This window comes from Odontesthes bonariensis, chromosome 18 (genome assembly GCF_027942865.1).
Source record: "Odontesthes bonariensis isolate fOdoBon6 chromosome 18, fOdoBon6.hap1, whole genome shotgun sequence".
NCBI classification, from domain to species: domain Eukaryota; kingdom Metazoa; phylum Chordata; class Actinopteri; order Atheriniformes; family Atherinopsidae; genus Odontesthes; species Odontesthes bonariensis.
Window position 1 is genome coordinate 9879411 of NC_134523.1, and position 26406 is coordinate 9905816.

At 43.7% G+C, this 26406-nt stretch overlaps 1 protein-coding gene across 8 annotated transcripts in view; it reads right to left on the reverse strand.

Annotated features, from left to right (window-relative positions):
* The window catches only part of dync1i1a (dynein cytoplasmic 1 intermediate chain 1a), a 54084-nt gene that overhangs the window by 852 nt on the left and 26826 nt on the right, over positions 1–26406 (reverse strand). For all 8 annotated transcript variants that reach the window (XM_075449130.1, XM_075449136.1, XM_075449135.1 and 5 more), the window contains 8 exons: positions 25117–25216; positions 24716–24841; positions 15162–15308; positions 13981–14094; positions 13315–13448; positions 13079–13223; positions 6697–6837; positions 2994–3119 (listed from right to left, as the gene is read on the reverse strand). In XM_075449130.1, coding sequence (XP_075305245.1) covers positions 2994–3119; positions 6697–6837; positions 13079–13223; positions 13315–13448; positions 13981–14094; positions 15162–15308; positions 24716–24841; positions 25117–25216 — 1033 coding nt within the window. The remainder of the gene's footprint in view (positions 1–2993; positions 3120–6696; positions 6838–13078; positions 13224–13314; positions 13449–13980; positions 14095–15161; positions 15309–24715; positions 24842–25116; positions 25217–26406) is intronic.

The following is a 26406-nucleotide window of genomic DNA, read 5'->3' on the forward strand; positions in this document are numbered from 1 at the left end:
TATGGAACATCGGTGCATGAAAATGAGCGAACATGTTCATTTTCTGTTCTGTTTGATTAATAAGGTCATGGTGGGTAGTGATGGTATTAAACCTAACTGTGTTCAGACTGACATCTGCTACAAGAGAAAAAAAACAGGCAACCGGCTCGCTATTTTTTCTAAAGGTCCAGTGTGCACAGCACAAAGTGTGAATCTGACACGACTTTTGTCCCGTTGGAATGTGAAGTAGTGGTAAATCAGCATATTTCTATATAATACGGCAGCTCCTGCCCCCGTTTCCATCCTGACCTTTTTCCAGAGGAGAAACGCAAATGGCTGCAGCGTTTACTCCAAAGGCCAACTGGCAGAAAGTCTGGAGCGTGTCGTTCCTTTCTGCTGGCCTGTGTAATAGTTTTCACTTTTCGAACCGTACTGCAGACGTGTGAAAATACATTAGCGTTAAAAAAACAAAAAACAGTCATCGTAATGGATAGATGTGCTGAGTATTTCCAGCATTCGTTTTGAAATCCAGGTAAAGCGCTACAAAGGTTTCTGACACCAACCCCCCCCCCCCCCCCCCCCCCCCCCCCCCGCTGCGTGGTACGGTGCAGATGTGAGCAGGCGGCCTGAGTCTGCTTCTGCTCGCTGTTTGATACAAAGCTCACAGAGAAGCCTTCGTCCCATGTTTTTTTATTTTTTGAGCGCCGACGCTCCGTTTTATGTGTTGAACAATGAGCTGATTCAGGCTTGAAAGAGTGCGAACGGCCTACAGGCCCTCGACGCTGTGCTTGGGCACATAGTCAGTTTGCAGTAGCAGCGTGCTTAAGTCAGCAAACTGGAAAGGTGATATTTGGCAGCGTTGATATTTACTAAATTAACCATATCCGTTTGGCATGTATGGCATGCCAACATTTAGAACTACACAGAAAGCCCATCTGAGGCCGCTGGGAGAAATTTCATTGAGTTGATGTTTGGTGAGATGGCCAAGGGGATTTCAACTGATCCTGTTGAGAGTTTGTTTCCATTATTTAACAGCAATTCATGTTGTAGACGTTAAAAAAGTCAGCTTCACGGCTGCAGCAGGGCTGTCCCAATTATTTCAATTTACCCGACGACTATTTGTCAAACAAATAATTGGGAATAACGATTCAATTGTCTCTATCCTTGTGATAATTATTCATCAAACCAATATAAAGAATGATGGCCACTTATTGAAAATAAATAACAGAACACACACACACACACACACACCTCTGTTTGTCCGTTAGGTTTTCTAAATAAAAACTGCACATGCCGCAGAGGACGGACGTGTAACGAGGTGTTGAAAAGAGTGGAAACTGTGTCAGTCAGCTTTATCAACTTTGTCGGCTTTCAGACAGGTTAGTGAAACCCTGATCCCCGTCATCTCAAATAATTGCACAATTTAATTCATTGTGAGGGGCCGACTCGAAGCAGCAGCAGCAGCAAAGGATCACAAGAACCCAGAGGATGTCTGGGAGGGCTGTGAACGGCTCTCATGGTTTCGATATGGTTACTGTTAAAAAATGAAAGTAAAAGCGGTCACAACAGTTTCACGGACCCTGGAGCCACAGAGTCGGCACAGGTAGGAAGTCACATGAGGCTCATCTGTGATGGAGGTTGCTCCTCTCTGCGCGTGCACAGTGGGAGTCAGAGTGAGTGGTACAGAAGCTGCATCCGCCGCCCAGGATGTCTTCAACCCGTTCGCCTGGCCGGGCTGTAATTAAGCAGGAACCAAGAACAACCCCGCCCCCCTGGCCACAGCTGAGGGGGGGGGGGGGCTCCACCAGCATCTCTTCCATATAGTGTTGATGAGTGACGTAAGCATCAGCAGCACGGTTATGGTCTAATAGGGGCCTGAATGCTGAAGAAACACCGCTGGGTGATGTCAGGCTTTAAGAAACGGGAGATCCAAAACAATTTCATGTCAATGGAACTGTGTTCGACCACTGAGGTTGATCTGAGGTTTGTCCAATGATGTGATTTTTTTTTTTTCCACACAGGCCAATGCCGGTAAACTACTAATAAAAACAGTCCCTCCTGATGATAAATCTGCTGAAACTAATTTGTTTAGAGTAAAATAAAACTGAAATGGAACAATTTGGTATTTTGCTTTCCTGGAAAAATCTCATGGTTTGCTATTATTTCCAAGGCTGCTCTTCTTTTCTTTTCTTTTTTCACATTCTCTTCCCGGTTTTAGCTGTATGGTCGAGTTTGTAGTGAAGTCAATACCCCCATCACCACCACACACACACACACACACACACACACACACACACACACACACACACACACACACACACACACACAACACAGCTTGTTGGAGTCATAAAACCTTTCAACCTCACTAAATTTTTTTTATTGATGACTCGTCTTTACCATCAACCCACCATGGAGGCCACCGGCTCTGCTGAACCTCCTTAAAGCTTACCGCACAACAAAAAGATGCTAAAATTAGCCGAGCCGCTGGGCTAGCATGCTCTCACGTGGGGATCTTAACCAGAGACCTTTAAACATGAGGAAATATACAGGCACAGGCAGGGAGGTTGGCCACTTAGTGGTGGCAGCATTTTACAGGAACACGACAGAGAAGGGGAAAAAAAAAATGAAACCTTCATCCATGGTAATGCTGACAGTTTGGTAAACACGCTGAGCTAAAAACTGAAATGCTCAGTTGTGTTTCATGAGGATGTTTTACGGCAAGAATGCACTCAGCTGCAGTCATGTCAGCTGAGCAGATGCACATGAAACACAGGCACTAAAAAAATGTGTCACTGTGCTGAACTGAAACACTGCAATACATTTTTGGAACTGGAGTTGGTAGGCTACATGTTTTTTTTTAGTTTTTTTTTTTTTTTTTTAGCCGGCAGCTCCATGTGCGTCTAAACAGCTCCAACCCTCAGCAGGTCCTTTTTTAAACTCGTTTATTTATTTAACGAATTCGGACAACAAACGATGTAACCGAACAGCTGGAAGAACGTGGATGTCGTGTGTACCTCTCCCGTGTCGTAGATCCAAACTCGGCCCTCTGAGTCGCCCACAGCCACCTCCTTCCCTCCTGATGACCAGCGGACCCGGTTCAGAGCCGAAGCGCCCTCAATGGTAACGCTGGCTGTTGGTACCTGGGAGGCAAAACAAACAAACAAACAAACAAAAAAAGAGTCAACAGGACAGATTCTGGGTTTTTTTTGTGTGTTTTCCCCTCCACGTTTCAGTGTGTCTGCCACACCAAAGACAGATGTTCCTCCCAAAGAAAGTGCTGCTCCTGAAATGCCTTCTTTCTGGTCCAGCTTTCTTTTCTCTTACTCGTTTACATCATGTAACCTATATGCATAGTGTCCGCAAAAGTGGCCGGTTTGACATTTCTCAAACAAACGACGAACAACTACCCAACACTCCTCCTTATCTGACCAATCAGCTGACTAGTGAGAGCAAACTAGGCCTGTTGACATGTCTCCTGTTCCTCCTCAAAGAAACAGAAGCTCACACCATTTTGCTTTCAGACTCCAGACGACAAGAGGTGCTGCTGCAATGTACAGTATGACAAAAGTCCCCTTTTCGAACATTAGAGCATGCTTATTCTGGTAAACTCCCAGAATAAAACCATGTGTTCAAGCTTTAGATGCAGAATTGTGTGTATTATACGCAACACACTCATGTCCAGAGAAGCCATAGCAACCTTTGGAAGTAAGTCAAACACCCTGTGAGTCCTCCGTGGTGCACACGAACTGAAGAAAACTTCACAATAAAAACAAAAGCACCTCTTTTCTGCCACCTGCAGTCAACGACTGTTTTCTTCTGTTGCTGCTGCTCTTCACGTGTGTCTGAGTAACTTTAATGTTAATGTGCGTTGCTAATAGTGAACGAATGAGTATGAAAAACATTTCAGAATCCTTTCTAAAGAACACCAAAGAATCTGTAGATGATATCCTTCCATTTTCAAACAAATGGTGAGTCCTTGTGTCGCTTGAAACCTACCTCCTTTTATTTAGTGGCCCCCAATTGCTCTTCTTAATGTTTATTGGAAAATGGGAGAATTATGCCGTTCTAGGGCAAACTGACCACATAAAAAAAGGGGCAGCTCCATCCAAATCCGCCGGGGGTTAGAAAAACAAACCTGTCGAATTTAAAGCGTCTCATTCATCTGGTCACACGCGGGGCTATTTACTGTATAATAACTCTGTTCATGTTTGCTGTTATGGGTGCACTGGCGCTCTTTTCAGTGCTCGTGTTGCACCTTTAAAAAAAAAAAACAAAAAAAAAAAACTTAAACCATCTGCAGCGTTTCCATAAACTGTTCCTGACATGTGGCAGGCGAGTCTGACACATGTCACCATTGGAGACAGAGGCCTTGGCATCACATCTCCTCACACACCGAGCTTCTGCGCATTTAAAGCAGCGCTAACCACAGACTGACTGCCATTAGCCCGCTAGCTTCCACTCCACCGCAAGAGTGGATCTGAACTGAGCGCTTTAAATTGGCTGTGTGTGTCTCTGTGTGCGTGTGTGCATGTGTGTGTGGTGGAAATGAGAACCAGGCGCGCCGCACAGCTCTGTTAATGTTGTTATGACTGTGTGTTTTTAATATGATGGCAACAATGGAAGCCTGTTGCTATTAGACTGACTCAATGTGTGCGCATGTGTTCGATACATCCGTTTGCGTGAGTGTGTGTGTCGGAGCAAATGTTTCTCATAAAGCACATTGTTAGGCGAGTTAGGCCACCGATAATGAACTCTTCCTCTGTCTGTGAAAAGGCTGCTGTTCAGGGGGCCATGGGAAACTCATCATCTGCGTTGCAGAGGGAGGACCGGCCACCGCCGACGGACTCGCAGTGACCGAGATGCGAATTCTACACAGTGTGGAGAAAATGGGAAGAGTCAGAGACCATTGTGAGAGAGGAGGGAGGGTATCTGTCGAGAGGCAGACTTGTGTTGAGGTTGAAGTCACTGTGGGTGTTGTCTCCATGGAAACCAAGGGAGAAGGAGAGTGGAGGATCCTTTCATCCCTACTTTTACCTGCGTGATCAAAGGTTTTGTGCCCACTCTACTGTTGTGACAAAGAATGTTTTTCAGAACCAAAAGTTTGACTAAAAGAGCTGGACTGTTCCCATCGGTCCATTGACTATGAAGCTCCAGCTAATAAAGTGCTGATGTTTTTCATTTTAATGCCTGCTAAGGTCACTCACTCACACATCACACTGATTTGTGTGATTGTACCCAAACGTTGTTTGAGTACATGTTCTAGTTTTAGAGGGGTTTTTTTTGGTTTTCTTTGGGAGAAGCCACTTTCTCACCTTGTGGCGTAGCTTCGGATTTGCACACTTCTCACTTTTTCTAAGGATTACTTGAGCAGAACGTTGGATTAGGTGAGTCAGAAACATCTGCTACCAATGCAGCTGCTGAATCCAGCTCATAGGAACATGCAAAGGAGTTTTAGGAAATGAATCAGTACAGATTCTGAGTCAAAGAAATCTCTAATCTGCAACCATTTTGAGTCAACAAATCAAATTATTAATCCATGTATTCTTCTGACGCCGCAACACTGTGGAATGTTTGAGGAAAAGCACATTCAGCCGTTTCTAACTTCCTCTGTGGCCGATCACGGTACCCGCACAGACATTGTCTTTAAGTTTATTTTTTCACTTAATTAACAAAAAAGTATGACTGAGAGCAGCATTTCTTGGAAATTCCGCTACGTAAAAAGTACACTGAAAGACTTCAATGTTTTTGCAAAAAGATGGAACTTTGTGTGTGAGTGCCAAGGCCGTTTTGAGTCGAGCGGAGCCAAGACACGCAGGAGGGACTCAATCCCCAACAGCCTTCTCTGACATTGGCAGTGTGTGGATGGTGTAGTGGTAAGATTGCTTCCCTTCGTGTGGGGGACCGCAGTTCAAATCCTGACCTCTGGTACCACCTCCAGTAGGGGTCCTTAGGCAAGACCTACCGGCCTACCTGGGATATGAGTGTAAGTCAGCTTGGATAAAAGCTTCTGCCAAATGCAGAAACATAAACTAACGTGTTGCATTACGCGCGGTAAAATTATAGTTCTGGTCGGGCAAATACAAAATTAAAATGAATTCATTTCAATATGTGTAAACAGAGTGAACCATATTGTATTTTTGCCTGTAGCTCCTCTGAAAAAGAGTCAAGTTTATATTGTTACATTATTGAATGTGTAAAATCAAACTAAATACTGCAACGATCTATCCACCAGTGGCCTTAAACGCACTCATATCAAAATAACCGTTGCCCTACTGCATTGCTAAACTCAACCCTTGGCCTGAACTTTCTTTTTTTCATTATTTTCATGGGACTGCGGACTGAGGGCTGGGGCTCGCGGTCTCCAGCACATCTGTACGCTCCTCTGATGGGACGCAGTGTGGGAGGAAGATGGGACGAGGTGGTGGGGTCCTGAGGTCGCCTGAACGCTAGACAGAGGCTGTAGAAATGTTAGTGGGACGGCTGTGTGGGAGCCAGGATGATGAGATGTCACCCAGTCTGATTTAAAGCAAGGGCTGTGGGAAACGCCCACTGGGGAATCTTGAATCCTGTGTGCATGTTGGGGGAGTCGTGGGTGTTTGGTTGTGTGGTTCGGGCTGAGCCCCAGCAACGGGCCCTGAGGACACTAAACACTCAAGCACAGTGAGGAGAAATGAGACAGCCCAGAAAAGCCGCCCATGATGGCCTGAATTCACACACCTCGGTGTCGTTGTTGAGGTTCCACAGGTCCAGGCGGCCCATGCCATCCACGGCGGCAAAGAGCGCTGGGTGCACGGGCGACCACATGACGTCATAAACATAGTCGGCGTTGTCCTCAAAAGAGTACAGGGGCTTGTTGTGCTGAAAGAGAGTTAAAAAAAAAGAAAGAAAAGAGGTTACCTGTAGAAGAGTGTATGAGTGACGTGGTGTGAAATAGCACGGTGGAGAAAACCAGAGAGCAAGGGATTACAGGAGATGACACACTGGAGATAGACAGAAAAGAGAGACACAGAGTGAAAAGGAATGGAGAGAGGGAGCGAGGGAGCTTCAGACAGAGTGGCGCTGCCTCAGCCTTGGGGCCTGTCTGGGTGCAGAGCCTAATTAAAAAGCCTCGCACATTCACACAGCGCCATAAAACCGCTGGGAGAGATGAAAGGGAAGGCCCCGCCACAAGGTGTACTGTAACCGTAACGCAACAGCTGTCGGAGAGATGGGAAGAGATAGGAAATGGGAGGAAAATGGGGTGTACAATGGACAGGAGGAAGAAGTGCTCAAAATAGGACGTGTGTGTGTGTGTGTTTGGTTTGCACACGTTCACGGAGAAGTTGACTGAACCTGAATTTCTTTTAGGCTGATACCACTTCCTGCTAAAGACGTCAGCTAATCTTCATCTGTAACGCAAACTCACGTCATTAAAGATTTACTGTATATCTCAGAGCTCATTAGGACGTGGTAAACGTGAGCAGGGAACCTGTCAGTGCTCTCTAGTGGACAAACTGTGTCATAGTGACACTGTGTCTAAATGACCTTAATTTATAGGTCAAACAGTGGTGGGAAGTACATTTAATGCTATTTAATACTTCCACTCCACTTCATTTCAGAGGGGGGGGTTGTACTACACCACCATTACATTTATTTGCCAGCTTTATTTACTATTTACCTTTAACTGAAAGATTAAACACCAGGTACAACATAATAAGCTTTTTGAGGCACAATTTTAAAGCTTGTCCCAGCGATTTCCAGCTTCTGTGGCTTCAGATCTCTTACATGAAGCTGCATTCTGGGGTTCACATCGAAGATCAATCCGTAGGGTTTCACCTCAAAATTTTTGTTTTCATTTCAGTGAACAATTAAAATAAAGAAATCCCTCAGATTGACACCCCCCTCCCAAAAAAAAAAAAATGTACAGAAACTAGTTCGAACCTGCTCTGACCTTTGCTGCTAAAAATGATGTAATTTTTTACTAAGATGGGATTTTTCTGGCAGGACTTTTGGGTGTAAATGAGATTTTTCTAAATTATTCTACTGGTTCTTTTATTTCAGTAAAAGATCTGTGGGGGTAAAAGGTATATCAGCGCAATAAAAGGTAACCATGGTGACTCCAACTGTTATTTTTGAGACACGGAGTGTCATTTTGCCATCATCCGCTTGCGTATTTGGACATAAAGGGACAAGGCAAAAGGTTGATCTGACAAAATTTGTTGACTCTATGCTCGTCCAAAGGGGGGCAGCAGCCGTGGCACTCGCCCATAATATTATATACCTTTACACTTTACTTTCAGTGTTTGACATTTAGAAAGATCTTTGGGGAGAAATGTAATAAACTGGCCTCTGTGAGCAAGGCTAATAACTGAAGGCTACATCATGTGCAGTAATTAAAGGAGGAGGATAATTGCATACAGTAAGCGGTAGCCTTTCTGGAACATGGGGGTGAAAAAAAAAGGAATTATTATCTTGATTATGCAGAGGATATATCAGTCCTCATATTTAGCTCATGGCTTATGATCTGCCAAATATGAACACAGCTAGATGCTGATGTTAAGTATTTACAAATAACTTTAATCCCGCAGACAACCCCCCCCCCCCCCCCCCCCCAGCAACTAGAATCCTCACGAGCGTGTTTACGTCGTAATGTAAACGGAACACAAACATAAGTGTGTGTGTCATTCCCGTTTCTCAGGCTGACTGCGAGGATTCCAGAGGCTTACAGACTGCGTTCCTGACAAGCAGAGAGGGAGGGGTCCAAGAGAGGAGACAGGTTGGCTAGAGGAGTAAATGAAAGAATGTAGTGTGCCTCTCTTCCTCATTCTTGCCCCTTTTCCTCCTTTACTTTCTCACTCCACAGTTGTTCTGAGAGTGCTCGTGTACGCACACCAACACAAACAAACAGAGCAGAGCCAATTTCAAGCCTCGATTCAACCTGTTTTCTCGCCGACGACATGACAGCAGAGGTCTTTTTTCTTTGCTCCTCCACCTCACAGCTGCTGCCTTTAATAAGCCGAGTGGGCCCTGTTTATGTTCCTGTTAATATCTGTTTCATCATCTAAAGCTAACTGAAATCAGTCAGATTAGACCATTTCATTTGGCCATAAAATAAATAAATAGAGCACTTTTTGGTCTCGTACTTATCACTCAAAATGTGAACTACTGTTTTGCCTTTATCTACCAATTTCAGGGATGTGATTTGGGTAAGCAAGTCCTCCTACTAATCTGAAAATAAAGCTTAATCCGTGTGGCGCCGCACACGAAGTTAACTGGTTGTCATTATCTTTGCTGTGATGAGAAGCTGTGGGGCTTTTAGCACGTCTGAGCCGGAAAAATCCGTCACTGAACACACAGTGCTGTGCAGAGCTGCGGCCACACCTGAACTGTAACTGCTGATTTTAGAATATCTTCAGAAATAAATGCACGTGAACCGATTTGAGGAACATCCAAACTTGCTGAGCAGCGGTTACTATAAATCATACACTGTGCGTAAATAATAAGCACTTGTTTAACACATTTAAAGTTTCTCCCTCAACTGTCCTTAAGTCTCAACTGTTTCCGGTGTCTTTACAATGGTGACGGAAAGATAAGCGTCTGAGAACATCAGAAATGCTTTTATCGAAAAGAGCAGTTATAAAGCAGTCCCCCAAAGTACTTGAAATTCCTGTCAACTATTTGTAACGTTCTAAGATTTACGCTGTAAAACAGTTCAAATGTTTCCAAAGATGTGGCACAAAGACAAAGGTCACTTAGGGGACTGGAAAAAAACATCATCTGAGACATCTAAATGAAAGCTTTAGTTTGTTTAAACAGAAAATGACTGTAAGGAAAAGATAGAAGTTTCCCCTACGTGCAACACGGTGGAGGTTAAGTCGTGCCCGCTGGAATCTACACACACCTGTGTCACAAACCTCAGCTTTTGTAATAAAAGCCCATGTTTTGTTTTTTTTTGACCCAATCAAAATTCAGGTTAAGTCGTCCGTCAGAGTCACGTCTCATCGCTCAGCCGTCTGCAGGGATCCAAAACATCTGTGACATCAGCTGCCAGAGTCACATAATCTCGCTGGTTCCACCCAGGTTGAATTTGCCTCAGAATCGAGCCAGTTTGACAGATTCACACCTAGAGTCGAATCAGCACATTTAAGGTTGTTCTATAATGCTACGGCGGCGTGCCAGGACAAACCCTTGATGTAATCTCATTTTCCAAATACATCTGAGAAGTTATCCCCGCTCATCAACGATCACCTGAACTGACAGAGACGCGGGCCTTTAATTAACTTCTTAAGAGAGCAGAAGTGGCGTGATTATGCTCCATCCAGTCACTTAGTGGAAGCTGGTTCTGGGGTCAAGAGAGCAAGACGGTTCAAGTTATGCGCAATCATAAACCCACTCCCAGCTGTCGCGACATCTTCACACTGTGGCCGACTCGGAACGGTTACACACTAACCACAATATTTGCACCGCTGAGTGTTAAAACATTAGCAGACTTCTGTGCGACGGCCTTTATGAACTCCGAGGGCAAACCTGTGTGTGTGTGTGTGTGTTACAATTTTGTGATTGCTGTGAGTGCAGGGTTGAAGTCCAACCTCGAGGGGATTTTAGGCAAGCAAGGGCAGCTTGTCTAAGGTGAATGTATGGTATGTGTGGTGCGTCTCTATTTACACACACACACACACACGCACACACACAGGTACTTGGCTGCCCACACACAAATATGGTTTATGTGGGAAAAGAGACAGACACGCATTCCTGCGGTGCCCCTCAAAGGAAAGGGAATTCCCAAATCCTGAAAAATAACACGCTCGTCTGATGAAAATCCACAGAAATGTTTTAATATGTGTCACAGGACTCTCTGCGCAAGACTTATGGACCGGCTGCATGCAAACATGAGGCTCAATTCATCAGAACGCCTCACGGCCTGTTTAGAGTCGAGCATGAAAGCTGAAATAAGTCCTTGCATGAAGCTGTAGGTGTTACACGATATATGCATCATGCATCTTATCATTCGGAACATTTTGGCTGTATTTGCTGTTAGAAACTCTGCACAGCTTCATCTCTGTCTTTCAAAGTTCTCATTGCTCTTGTCCTCTACTTCCTTGGTGGCTCCCACTCAGCGAGTCTGTACCTTTGTTGCCCATTCGCCCATCCTCTAAATCTATTCTTTATTTCAGAGCTTCTTCAATCTCCCCTTTCCTTGGATCGTTTGTTCTACTCTTCGTAACATGTCAAATGACCCTACGATAAATCTGTCTCACTGCCACAAAAAATGTCTCGTCAATGTTTTGCCCAACTTCTCTATTTTCCATTCTCCCTCTGACAGAAACTGCGGCTGTTTGGTTTTTACTGCCACAGAAATGCTGCCAAATGGAATTCATCATGTTGGTCTGAAAGGAGAACAAATGCCCTGAGCAGACAAGGCCACTCAAAGCTACCAAGAGTACAAGCGCCCACCTTTAGAGTGATTCTGATTCACCGAGTGCACCCATTTGTGGGACTTCCACGTGCACACCGGGGAACACAGAGCACTGCTTCTAGTTAAGTGTCAGATGAGGTGCAACAATGTTTAGGAAGTAATGAAGACCAGCTGACCTGAAAATATCACGATTAACACACTCTCACGGTAAAATGAACTTTTTGAGAACGATCCAAAGTACCACGACGGACAGGAAATGCACACAACTGCGAGTTGGAACAAATTTGCAAAAAAGCCAAAATTTGAGAACTTACAGTTTATTTCAATGAGATTCTGTGGGTGAAAAGTTGGGAAAAAGTAGGACTCTGCACAAGCACTGCTTTTCCTAACTGATTCACTTTTGATTGACAAGTTCAATTCCTTGTTAATTTGACCGGGGATATACTGATAAAACCAACTGGCTTGAATACGAATGAGAACAACCAAAGGCCCATCGTGGCACTTTGCAAACAAACGCAAAACTCAGCACAGCAATTGTTCTGTAATTTCCTCTTTTATTTCTCTGGGTTGGCCGCCTATAAGATGCAAATACTTTGTATTATCGAAACCTAAGCATCTGCATTCGGCTTATTGTCATCCAGGGTCAGCAGCTGAAAACGGGCAGCGGCACTTTCGCCAAGCTGTTCTAGCGACCCTCTTTAATGAAAAGTATGTGGGGCTGTCCATCAAATGCAGACTAAGACTTAATGGGTATATATTCCCATTATATTTCTTCTTTGAAAATGTATTAATATATGCTAAAAGGTCAATATAATGCCTGGCTTTACCATATCTAGACGTGTAAAACGAGTAGCAAAAGCTGCGTGCAGCTGTACAATAGAACCAGATTTTTTCAGTGTTCAATTATCGGTTATTCCTACAACATATTAGAACAGGGAAAATACAAATGTGAATTAAAGGAGATGGAGAATGTAGTGTCCTTTATGTCCCATTTTAAGGCACACATTAATGAGAGAAGTTTGTGTACCTAAATTAGATGTGATAGGTGTTAAAGATGGAGCTTACAGACTTGTAGATATGTGCTGGAGTAAAGATGAAGTATTTGGCATTTATTGATGACTAGATTATGTCTTGGGCAGAGTGTGTGCGTGTGTGTCCACGACTGCGTATTTGTTGTGTGATCATTGGGGATTTTTTCCCGGAGCATCTGAGGTTTATGTCTGGACGGTGTTTATGTTTTGATTGTTTAGTTTCACGTCCTCTGTGCTTGGATAATGGCGATGTGAGATGATGGTGGTTAACATGCTGAAATGTTTAGTTTGTTGCAACTTAACATGTCGGAATAATCAGATGAGGGACGGTTTGTGTAAATGACCAGACAAGGAAACAAAATATCCGTTCATTCATTTACTGGCAATATGTTTATTCCCTGCCGTTTAAAGGAGGACATTTCATTAGCAGAGGTTCTTGCTGGATTTTACCAGGCTTCCGTCAACACACACATTTGTACAGAAACACACAAAATAGTAATGGAGGGACTGATTTCCAAAAAAATCTAATGTTCTCAGCCCTCTCCCCCATTTTCTCAGTAGTCCCTCTCTGAAACCTCTCAGAAGCCACAATCAACCCCCCACGCATCCGTTCCCTTTCCTCCACTCCCCTTCCCCTCCTTCCTCCCCGACGCACACACCTCCCACTCCGTACCTTGGTGCTCCAGAGTTTGATGGTCCAGTCGAAGGAGGACGTGATGAAGAGGTGGGAGAAGTCTACAGTGCCCACTGCGCTGTGACAGCTGATGCCTGTGACGGGCCCCTGGTGGCCCTCGAACATTTCACAGATACCTGCCTTACTGGAGAAGGATAAACATGATTGTATAACTTATACATTTCTATACCATATAACATTATATACTGCTATCTAACGTAAGGAAACAGTCCAACCTGCCATGTCTGGACGCGGTGTAAACAGTGCCCTCCTCGCTCCCCACCACATAATTGTTAACGTCTCCCGTGGGGAATGCCATGCCTGTCACTGCCACAGGTTTGGATTTATTGTACGCCAGTTCCATGGTCTCCTAACCACACACGCACACACACGCACACACACGCACACACACGCACACACACACAGTGTTGTTTATGTCCATATATATACATGTAAACCCTGAAGAATGTGGAAACAGAGTCACGTACAGTGATTAATTACAGAAAGGATTAAAAATGACAACGTGTGCCGCATCACTTACTAACATGTGTGACACATGTAATTTCATTGTCACACGTGTGTTCATATGTACAATAATTTTACAAAAGCAAACCAAGAAAAGAGATTTTATTGGCCGCACTGCTAACTGATAAAGTTGCTCTATTGGGAAAACAACAAGCCAGTGAAAGCAGGTGCAGACATGAAAGCCTATAGCTGCATTTATAATGTCCGTATTACACGCAAAGCGTTGCACACATTGATGAATAATGCAATACACATTGATGAACATTTTGAGACGAATCTCTCTCCATATATAATGACTATGAAACTCCTTGACATCCGCTGCTTTCTGGCAGCTTGTGACGGCTGTGCCACCAATGGGCGACGTGCATTTTGCGTACCTGCGGTTGGGAGAGCATGTCCAGGCTCCAGGAGCACATCCTGCCGTCTGTGGACACGGTGATCAAGTTGTTGGCATTCTGGGTGCCGACCACGTTCACGCAGTACACTGGGTGCTTCGTAATGCACACAATCACACAGATACACACAAAAGGCAGACTGTGATCACAGTAATAAATCATAATTATTAGTCTCTTTGATTGCAGGCACAAAAATAGTTCGAAACATTTGGCATCTTGCACAGTAAATATTTGGATAATTCTTCGCTGCAGCCTGCTGTCGGGATCCCGAATGTTTCATCAGCATCATATGTTATTGTTAGAAAAATAAAAGCTGAAACACTGTCCCGTTATGGCCTTGTAATTTTACCCTGATACACATGATGTCATGAAATACTTTGAGGACCGAAAGATGCAACAGGCTCACAGGCAGCTCGCATGCCGGTGTGCAGTCGTCCCTTTAAATCCCTCTACGCTTGGGACATTTGCTGCTGTTCAAATCCACAAGTGTGTGAAGCCATTATATCATTACTGGGCAGTAATTGATTTGTCTGCTGGGCTTCACAAAGAGTCCATTCAGCAATCAGCTTCATGCTAGTAAGCTGGATTCACTAACTGGAGAGGACAAGAGCGGTGGCCCCATTATCGGAGTCCACAGCCCCCTTTAAACCTGCAGTATGGATGGCATGTAGCAACGTGTGTGTCTACATGGCTTCTGTAGCCGACATTATAAAGGACTACGGGTCCTCAGGCAGCGTTAGTGTATATTCTTTGGTCATTTGTTGAGGGTCAGTGAGTTCACTGAAGCTGAAGCGAACTGTTACTTCAGATGTGTCTGAGTGTGACTGTTCTCATCGAGTGGATGTGTGCGAGTGCTGAAAAACTAGTCCTCAAGACCTGTGCCATTATTATGTCAAAGTGTGATTATTTTTGCTGTGATGGATTGGTAATTCAGATTCTGTTTCGTGTTTATCTGATAGACTTTTTATTTTTTTTTTCCACACCTAAACAGTGAACTCCCTCCGAGGTCCAAAACACGACGACATTTACAAAACAGAACAGTTCATAAGACTAAACTAAACCGAAAATCGTTTCAGTGGAAGAGCCCGAATTAACATCGGCTTTCGATGCGATCATTTCATCTCTGTCAGAGTTGTGCATCAAAGTCATACAGCCATACTTACAGTGTGTGCAGCAGCAGACAGGGGAGTCCTCTGGACAGGGGTCCGACGGTGACTGCGGTTGTCCCACAGGACTATCTGTCCTGAATACGTCCCCCCGACCACCAGGTTGGGATGAAATCTGGCAAAACCGACAGACACCACCGGAGACTGAGGAGAGAAGAGAAGGGATGGAGATGAAGAGATAGAGAAAAACAACTACATGTCACACGTGCGTGGGGTTGTTTTATGTTAAAGGCAGATTACAATGAACTACGGGAGGATGTGAGAGCAGAAATGGGCGACTGGGTGAAATGAGAAAACAAACGAGCAGAAGCAGAAAGCGATATGAACTGAAAAGGTATCGCTGGATGGATGTGAAGAGAAAACAAGTCATCGAGGCATCGTGATGGGTGGCAGACACGGGGACACAGACAGAGACAGGGATGATGAGTTTGGCCACTCTGAGGGTCTGCTGAGGAGAGGAGAGAGGGGTGACGCTGGGGTGCCGACCAGACAAAGAGGAGAATTGTAGTCCTCTTTCCCCCAGCCGTTTCACATTACAGCATCAAAACCTCAGCAGCCACTGGAGCGCTCACTGTAGCCTCCATCATGACAAGCGTACCCTTGAACTCCCTTCCCGCCCTCAATGCTGTGTTTATTGAGTTCTGGTTCCTCTTCAGTGCTCGTCCCATATGGGCTCCTGCGCGCAACCGCCAGCTCCTCCTGACCCGGAGCCACTGAAGCATCCGTGCGTTTGGGTTATGAGAAAATGTTTCGTCCTGTAGCATCGAGCGACACGAGGGTAAACGGTGTTATGCATTAACAAATTAAGAGGAGCAATAATTTACAGCCATTATGGGGCCAAGTGAGAGCTAAACATGAAGCTCTAAAACACAACTCACAATTAAAAACAGAAAAACTACAACATGCCGGGTGCATTTCGCAAAAGGATTGTTGCCTAATACGGTCGTAGATTTTGTTAAAGAAGCTTTGTTGACAGTTTTAGTGTTCCTGAAATTGTACGCCAGACATCTTGTTGTTGAAGCAGCAGCTCTGTGCAATAATCATCTGAATCCTCCCAAATTAATTGCTGTATTAACAAGGCAGAAATACACGCTGTAATGCATTTATAACAGAATATGCAACAAAGTTGTTCTAAAACATTGGGTTACAGCAACTTGTGATCATTTTTGGGATGAAGAGTGGGACAATAATTAATCAGCTCACAAACGCTGCATATTAGCAAGGAAGTGCTACACTTGTGCTTTACTGTGGCCCCGAGATGTTATAGAAACAACAGAGAAATAGATGAGAAGAGCGTAACGTTCTGAAATATGACAAAAAAAAAAAAGATCCAGGACCGTTGAGCAGCTGGAATCCTATAACAGACAAGAATGGGACAACATTCCTCTTCCAAAGGTCCCAGAGGACATTTTTTACCTTTTTGGAGCTGGGTTTGTAGCTGTTATGGTATAAAACTTACAGAGTAATAGTAGTTTATGGGATGTCCATTCAAAAAATGATTCTGATCTTGTGTCTATGACTACATATCTGTGCACACTCGCAAAAATAACTGCTTATCATGTGCAGCAGGTTAGAACGGAGCACTCGGGGCTGTAGCAGAAGGCGATTGTAAAACAACTGTGGCAAAGTACACTCGGCAGCAGTATAATATTTGTTTTATTTTTCTGATGTTCTTTCATTTCTCTCCCTCTCTGCTCTCCCTCCATCCCTGCCACCACAACATGTGCGAAGCAGCCAAACCCCAGTTCATTTTCAAATGGTTCTGGAAAACAAACCAGAGGGAAAGAAAACACTCTGCGCTCTTTACTTCTCGTTTTTGTTACTTCTGAGGCGTCACGGCTTTCAGAGGAATGGCTCGGGAGCCGCTTCAGATGTCGAGACTCAAAATAAACAGAACTTTGGTGATAAAAATAAAGCCGCTCGGCAGCTGCCAGCAGGGCCGCTTCAGAAAAGTTTATTTTCACAGACTTAAAAAAAAAAAAAGGATCGAGGTTTTAGGCCAATTAGCATGTATTACAAGATTTTAAGGTATGACCAGTAACCTCTGGAGCTGATAAACGGGAAGTCAATGACTGTTTTTTATTAAATATTAAACTTGTGCTAGAAAACATGTCTAAGAATTTTAAAAAGAGGCTTTAATACTATGAGACTGGCACTGATATTCACACCAAGCGCCCACATAATCTGCATTTGGTACATTTGTTTGGGAAGGGCATGAATAAAACTGACGTTCATCCATCCGTAAAAATCCTTAAATTCACTTTAATCCCATTAAAAAACATGTGATGATCCAACTGTGCAAAGTTTGGGTTTGCGATCACGCTAAATTCAGACGCAAACGATTCAAAAAGTCTGGAAAAATATTTTACGAAAGAAGAACAGGTGCTCCGATCCCTTATTCCCACAAACACACACGTCCTGAAGTTCTACAAACACCTTCAACGGGCTGCCGTCAGAGTCTATCAGTAGGTTAGACTCAAGCCTGGTTTATAGTCGGCAACGCAAGACGCAAGCCGCAACGCAAGCCCTTGCGCGGTTGCAAGCCCCCCCTTGCGTGCTTGCGTGTGTCACCTCAATTTTCTAAACTTCACGCAAGACGCAAGCACAAGCCACTGGCTGTGGTCGAAAACACAGTGCACTTCACTCCTGCCCGAGCCGAAATCAGCCGGCCTGAAAAGCTGATTTCCCTTAAGCTATAGGCTAAACTCTGTAAATATATAACTTTAGCAACATTTGAAACATTTTCAGGCGAGAAAGTAGTCGTTTAGACCCCCAAGGTGTTGAAAATCTGACAAAATACCGGCTATTTACAAGAAGAAGAAGAAGAAGCATGAATCTATGGAAGAGAGACTTGCCAAAGAGCTCCTGGCGGTGAATTTCCTTTCATCGTAGTAGGCTTGTCATTGAAAAAACCCGCTACTCCACCTACTGTCCTGGCGGTGAATCGCCACGCAGCACACGCAACCGCCGACAAAGCAAAATGAAGTATAAACGTCTCGAGCCATTAACATACGCGCAAGACGCAAGCGCAAGGGCAGTTAAAAGAAGTATAACTCAGCCTTCAGGCTTCTTCCTGTACACAAACACACACCCACTAAACATCGTCCTGCCACAACAGCCTTTTATTGTTTTTTTTTTAACGAAAGCAAAGCTCCACACAATGCCAAGGCTAGAACAGAGAGGAAACTAATTCCTTCTTGCCCCTTCTGAGTTCTACTTCTATGAAAAAAACTTGGACTTTCTGTATAATAACGTGCCTGTTCGAAAAGAAAAAGGCTTCCATTTCAGTTTAGCTTCACACAAACTCCGGGAACTTCTAATCTGGCTCTGTCAAAGGTTAAAAAAAACACCAACAAAGAATTATTGTTGAATCCTTGTTGTTGTGATATTCACCCTCGAGATATGAGTGATGCTAATCATAGAGAACGTTCCTCTAAAGTCAAATCTCACTTGTGTTATGAATATCTTTGCCAAATCAAAACAATTTGTATTACGACATATATATCGTCTCCAATTTCTCCAGCAGAGGCCAACGTGATCCTCGATCTGCCATTAACACCATCTAAAATAGAAAATAAACACACAAATCCTTAAGAATAAACAGACGCAAACAGAAAACATCCACGCTCTCTGCGATTCCCCCTTTCTCCCTTCAGTTACCGCCCTACATAAACAACTCTGCCCCACATGAGTAATGACAAAGAGAAGCTAAATCAAATCAAGGGACTCCTCTATTTGCTCCATATGTTAGCTTAACTCCAAAGCCCTATCAGTGTCGCCATCTTACAAGGAAAATTCTCAACTAAACTCTGAATCCCCTCTTTGAGAAACCACAGGTTAGGCTATCATTCCCCTCATGTACTGTCAGGCTTAGTTAAAAGAGCTACTGAAAATTAGCCTGCCTTTGTCCCAGAAATGCAACATGAAGGACCCTCCGGCAGCAGCTTGGATTTTACATTAAAGCCACCCCCCGAAATGCTTTGTTAAGCATTAGCACACATGTTTTGGAGTTCCATCCTTTTAAAGGGAACTGTGTGCAATTAGGCGGCGAAATAGGATCAATTTGTTGTCTGCTGCAAAGGAACGTATGATATAAACTGGAAGGGACTTGGTTGACAAATTCTAAATTTCAGTGTCATGTTAGAAATGATTGAGTTTAGGGCTGACTTATGGGGAGCTCGGTTAAGTTTTGGCTAAATTTCTCTACTCCTTCAGTTTGCTTTCGATTCATTTGTGAGCCTTTGCCTTCAGTGACTTAAATACAGCCTTTGCATCGATTACAGGGAAATAATCACTCAGTCAAAAACATGACATATGTAAACATATGTAAAACATTACGTAATCAAACTTATTTTGGGACATAAATTCATTCACTTTGTTGCTGAACAAGATACAGTATACATTATATATATTTATATATATATATATATATATATATAAATATATGTGTATATATACATATATATGTGGTCATGTTTGTATGAGCAAAGCCAAGTCAGAGAGTTTCACCATCACCATACAGACATGAGAGCAGTGTCATTCTTTCTATCTTACTCACAGTAAGAGAGCAATTAAGCCAATTTCCCTAAATGTCAAACTTTCACATTAAATCAAGTAGAGCCACACGCCTCCATTCCTCAGTTTCTCTTTAACTCAGACTCTGGACATACCAGTCACACCAGCACAACATCTGTCTAAATAACGTGCGAACGTCTCCATATCAGCTCTAACTCCACACACCCAGCCTGACATTTCATTTCCAGAATCGGAGTGGCTCTGTCGGATGATTCCCATCTTACACGCAGCGCAGGTCAGACACCTGCTAAGTCATCTCCTGCCAGCCCAGACAGAGTCCAGGCTGCCGGAAGAAAAAGTAACGGCAAAAGTCACTTTGGTATATCTTTTCTGGGAAGTTTCACTGGGCAACACTCCTGCAATCAGAACAGGGGGTTTCATTTCTGACCTCAGGCAAAGCCTGCTGTGTTTGAGTATGTGTCAGAGAAAGAAGCTCACACACACACGTATCATCTACCATATCTTGCATGCAGGCTCTCAAGACTAAGTGTTTCTGGCAGCCTTTCTTATATTAATGGGAAGTGTTCTGTATAGGATAATATGCACATGTTACTGTAAACTGTTATGAAAGATGGCACCCAGTAAGGGATTAAGGGTGTCTGATGGAATGACTGAAAGAGGAAAAAAAGCCCAAGAGGAGCAAACACTCCCTCCTTTGTTGCATTCTCCTCTCTCTCATTCTTTCCTCTGGCAACAAACTGTTGAAAGTTGACTTGGGAAGGCAGAAATTAAGTGAGAGCGCTACTTACAAAAGGAACAGGGAGGCCTGATAGGGCATGCTATAGACAGTATATCCTCCCAATCTCCACGCTGTATCCCTCTACTCCTTCTACACCCCCCACCCTCCCACCCATCTCTCTCACCGCACTCATCTGTTTTCCACTCTGCCTTATCAGGACCAGATGGATCCGATTGTCTTTCCCTGCATCTCGGCTTCGCAACCTCCTCTCCCCTCCCAACCACCTTTCTCCCCCTGGCTTCGCTCGTTTACGACACCCCACAGATTTTGTCACTCTGTGGTTTCTGGCAACGAGAGAGAAATACCGAGCCAGAGGCTCCATTTCACCAGGCAAACAATGGAGAGAAAGCACGAGGAGGAGGCTCTGTGAGAACAAACAAGCCTTTCGCTCTCTCCTACAGCGGCATTTTATTTTTTATTTTTTTTAATTTTCCATATCTTATTTGATTTCTTGGCTTACAAACTTTACTTTTCCCTTTAGCTTGATTGGAGCTGTGCTGTACATGAAATAACACATCATGAAAAGTTCTATTCTTTCTTCCTTAAGTGGTCCAAACTTCTCATTCACCCATTTACACAAACACTCAATATAAACACACAATATATGCAGTCCTTAATTCTCTACAATTACATACAGATGAGCACATCGGGGGCAATGTGGAGGCTCTGTGTTTCGCTCAAGAACACTTTGACACGAGAGGACTCGGGACCAAACCACCTATCTTGCAGTTGGAAGACATTTTTCAACACTGATGTCGGTATTTGTACAAGACCTGAGTTTGGGTGTTCACCACAAAACAATGTTTTTGTTGATTCCTTAGTTGTCCTTTTTATCTGATAATCTATTCAAAGCTTTCTGCTTTTCTTGCAGAGAGTTGCAGACATGAGTGGTTACTTGGCAACCTTACGGTGTCAGCGAGGGCAGACAAGTGAAAGAAACAGTCTAAGACACAACCCGTAGAAACGGCTGTTTCTACACTTCACTTTTGTGCAGATCCTGTTGGCTTCCTCTTGTTTCCACCATCAACGATTATGGTAAGTGAAGCCGACTTTTAATGGGCTTTTTTTTTTCTTTTGTGCAACATAAAGGCTTGTTCAGTGTGAAAAAAATCTAATGATGTCACACAGACTACAATCTGGTAGGTGCACACACTGAGGATGACATTTATCTTTCTCATTCTGATGTATAACTGAACAAAGGTACTGCTGTGGCACAGTTACCTCTGTCCACCCTCACCTTTCTTTCCACTCCCCTCCTTGCCTGCTACGCTTCTCCTACTCCAACTTTCTGGAAGTACCAGAAGCTCAGGGAGCGGCTTCGGGCAGTGAGATATTACTAAAAATATGACTGAGTCCAATGGGATATGACAGTAGCGGTATGGGGTTGTCAGAGAGAGGCGTGTGGTTTGGGGGGTAAAGCCGAGGCTTTAAGTCAAGCGGGCCCTTTCATGTGGTGCGACTTTGCCCACTTGAGAGGCTGGTGTGAAGTTACAAGATTGGACCCAACTGGGACGAGGCGATGATGGGTCCAACTGTCAAGACGGCCAAGATGAGGGGAGGCACACTGGTACCAGAATCCCACAGCAGTGGCAGCTCTGATATTGGCCACATTAAAAAAGGGTAACGTGAACAGGCCAACACAAAATCAGATCTCCACAGTAAACTGGAACTGAGCATTAAGGCTTGCAGTCTGAACGTCTTCCAGTCTTCTAGATTAAAATATGAGCCAAAGAGCGACAGCAGAGCAGCAAGAAATACAAAAATGAATGCAGTAAAGCGAGACAGCTGTTTATTCCACCTGAGAAGTCTATAATCACGACCTGTCTCCGTAAGTGCTGAATTAGAAAGTAATATTAGAGCATGGCTGCACGTCACCTAGAATTATTTGTGCACGATTCCTCCACTGCATTTGCTCAAGTGTCTCTAAGACTGCTTAAACTCAAGCGAGCTTTTGAATAACTTTCATCACATCAACACATCAGAGACATTAACCAACAATGTTTCAACAAAGCTGGAAATAGTTCATCGTCTTCTCAGAGAACAATACGCAGTACGCAATGCAATGCAAAAACAAGATCTTTACAGGGTATAACAATTCGCTCTATCCTACAACGTTTTTAAGAACAAATAATCTTATTTTAAACACTTATGGTATGAGTCTACCTGCAAGTATTTGCCTTGCTGGGGCTATTCACCGAGCTGCACACAGCTAGACGAGAAATAAAGAAGCTTTATTTCATCAAACCCCATAAAAAAAAAAAGAGTCCTTCAATAAGCCTGAGCCTTAAACAATAAAGCCCCTACTAAACCCAACCTCAACCACAAACCCAAACCCTTCTGTATCGACCCACACTGTCATTCTTTTGTATCCTCCACACACACGCCAGAGCCTTTACAGTCTTTAAGTCCAACACAAACACAGGAATACACACATACAGTATTCAGGCATCTACCTATGCACCTGCCAGACAAAAGCCGCTCCTGTGGGCAATTGTGAAAAAAACAAAACTGACTGAAGTGCTGTTAAATGCTGCCTTCCAACAGCAGCAGCGTGTGCCAACCCAGTGTGATGTATGTGTACAGAAAACAGCAAGTCTGCGATTGCAGATGAAGGGAGAAAGCATGTGGCTGCCCTCTGTTACTCCTGCTGAGGACGGGAGGTGCAAGTCAGAGAGCGAGGGAGAAAGCAGCAAAAGAGCGGGGAAGAGGCACAGAGCCCTTTCACTGGGGACAGCTTTGGGAGGTTAAACGGCAAAACATGCTCGCACACTAAGAGCCATCTGATATGCAGCTAACTAGAGTTACAGATCTGTTTGCAAAAGGCACCACGGGGAGAAGGAGCGGCTGTAAAAAAAAAAGCAGTGCCCTGAATTTTCAACTCCTTTCCACAAACACTCCTGCAGTGTTTTCATCCGAGTCCAACAGCCACAGAAGGATTAATGGATGTCGATGCTGTAATATTTCTTTCTTTAATCATTTTATCTTGATTTCCTCCACTGCTCATATATGCTCTTTTGCTGCTAACTCTTTTCTCTCTCTCGCCTCAAGAACACGGCAACATCCCAGGCCACGCCGAGTAATGTGGGCTGTCGGGCACTGAGAAGTTCTCTTTCGCTCATTGGTCCTTTTTCTTTTCTCCATGAGCATGAGCACTCAATTAAATCTGATCTCCGCATGTGTACAAAGAAAGCGCATTTGCAGAAGCGGTTTCCATGTGTGACCTCCTGGAATTTCACAGCATATCGGCGCAAAATGGTAGCATTGTGTTGTTGTTCACTTCAACACACTGCGGGTCAGCACTGTTTCACACATTTGCAGTCAGGCCTCTGTTGATGTACTGAGCATTTCATTTGATGCTTACATAAATATCCTTGCTCCCATACTTCTACCGCCCGATACTGGCAATTCACAGATCAGCATGCTCAGAAACCACACTGCTAATAAAGTCGGATGTACATGTACAGTACATATTTCATTCGGGAACCACATGGAAAATCTCCAGAATCCTACAGCGACAAGATGCATAGCTGTAATCTATCCGTGCAACCACATGACTTTCAGCAGCAGCATAAATTATGGTGCAGTGAAAAAATTGAGTGCTTTAAAAATCCACTGTGGAGTTAGACTTGTATGGCGAGCTTCATTACCATATTCAGTATGAAGGGAATATGTGCCTCTGTGTGTATGAACCTCGAAAGTGAGGCTGTGTGCGCGCATATCTAACATCACTTTTAAGTAGTAAAGCCGGGCACTCATTCAGGTGATTTTCACATATGACATTAATGTGTATGAGGAGAACTTTTCGCAGCCCAGCTGAGGGAGCGTCACTGTGGGTGGGCTAACACACACATATACACACACACGAGCACGTAAGTAGCGTTGGACTCGGAAGCGGTGCGCCACATCATCCTACGACTGATACGTCTAAACATGGCCTTGTCTGTTTCACGGGACCAGTCACTCCATCACCTCTTTGCTGCTTCCTACCAACTTCTTTGTGTCAGATGCTATTCGCACGAAAACCATCTGAGAGTTTATTTCAACCAGAACCTCAGTCTATTCTAATTAAATTGGTCTACTCTAACATTTGGGCGTTCTTCTTTAATCCAGTCTACAAAAAATGTCAGATGAACGCATTTGGTTCTACGTTTTGACTTCTCTTTGCTGAAACAGAAGAAGTTCACACTTGCAATTCCCTTTGACATTAGGACTGTAATCGTACTCTATAGTTCTGTACCTGGCAGTGAAAGACGTACTCTGGTGTGGCCTTCTTAAACTTCATGTTCCACACCAGGGCAACACCATCCGGTTCGTGAGGAGCGTCTTCGTTATTGTTATAGGAGGCAACCAGCAACTCGGGATACTGAAAGAGAGGAAGAGAAGCACGAGGCGTAGGGAGAGAAACACAAGAGATCAGCATGTTAATAAAAACGGAGACATGTTGAATCAATAAAAGACAGCTGATCTCTCTCTTTAAACACGAACAGAAGCAAATAAATAAGCTTGAAGGAAGCGATTGGTTAATCGCAGCTGGTATTTCTTAAAAAGAATATCTGCAATGCAGAAAAGTGTTGCAGCCTTATTTTTAAACTAGGAGACACATGCAAACACACACACACGTATGGTTTCAGGCCTCACCTGAGGGGACCAGTCAAGACAGGTGATAACACGATGTTTCGACCAGTGTTCGTCATAGAAGAGTCTACTGAAGGACAGACTGGAGCCACTACCCAAGTCACTGGAAGCAGACACAAAAGGTAAAGTCAAAGATTACTTTTTGATCAATTTAACTGACTTTTGCTCCAATTGTCAGGGAATAAGTACCTTTGGACTGATGTGGATGGATTTGGATATAACCGACAAAAAGTGATGAACTGGATTCATTTGGATTATAAATTGATATTATTAGATGGTATTTACTTCAACTTGAACTGAACTTGGTCCCTCTCTCTGTAAAGTGTCATTAGATGACTTTTTGCTGTGAATTGGTGCTGTACAAGCAAACTAAACTGAACTGAACTGCCAGCTGGCCGCTAGTGGTTGAAGTTGAGCATGAAGCCTGAAGCTGTGAACTCCAATAAGCTCGAGTCCTTATTTTAAAAAAATGCAACCCTCAAGTGTTGACTTTAAATAAAGCAAAACTCTAAAGTACATAATTAAGAGGTGTGTGCTTTACTTTGCATCTATTCCACTATAACTCTCTTTCCATGACTCAGACAAACGTTGTAAAAAGCAAAACATTCCATCATACCTTTCAAGCTGCAACTGATTGTTTTTGATCATCTTCTGACTCAATTAGTCCCAGCCCTCGAAACGTACAAAATCAAAATGGAAGAAAAGTGTCCAATTCACACACTTGTAAAGGAGGTACGTTGAACTTTAGTTATTTTTTCATGTTCTCAAAAATTGCTTCACTAACTATCAAAAAAACGGGAAACAGCATATATACTAGAGACTGTTTTTTTCTTTTTAACAAAGCATTTCACAGTTCACAAAAATAACGTCCAAAAGGAACTATACCGACAGGGCAGTAACTTTTCCCCTAAATCCATTTAAAATGAGGTGATACTGATACTACTGACCAATCAAAACACATACTGACAAATACTACAGTTTACTCTTCAGAACTCGTGGATGGGCACATGGCCCTGTGACGGATTGGCGACCTGCCCAGGGTGTACCCTGCCTTTCGCCCAATGGCAGCTGGGATTGGCTCCAGCAAACCATCCTTAATAGGATGAAGTGGGGATGGAAAATAAATTAATAAATTAATGAATTAAAGACTAAGTGAATGCATGCATTACATTCTTATATTTCAGAAAGAAAGGTTTACACAGTAACTGCTGCGAGTCTGAATCATTCTATGAGAACCAAACACATTGAAAAAGACTAGGGCCGGGCAACGATTAAAATTTTTAATCGAATTAA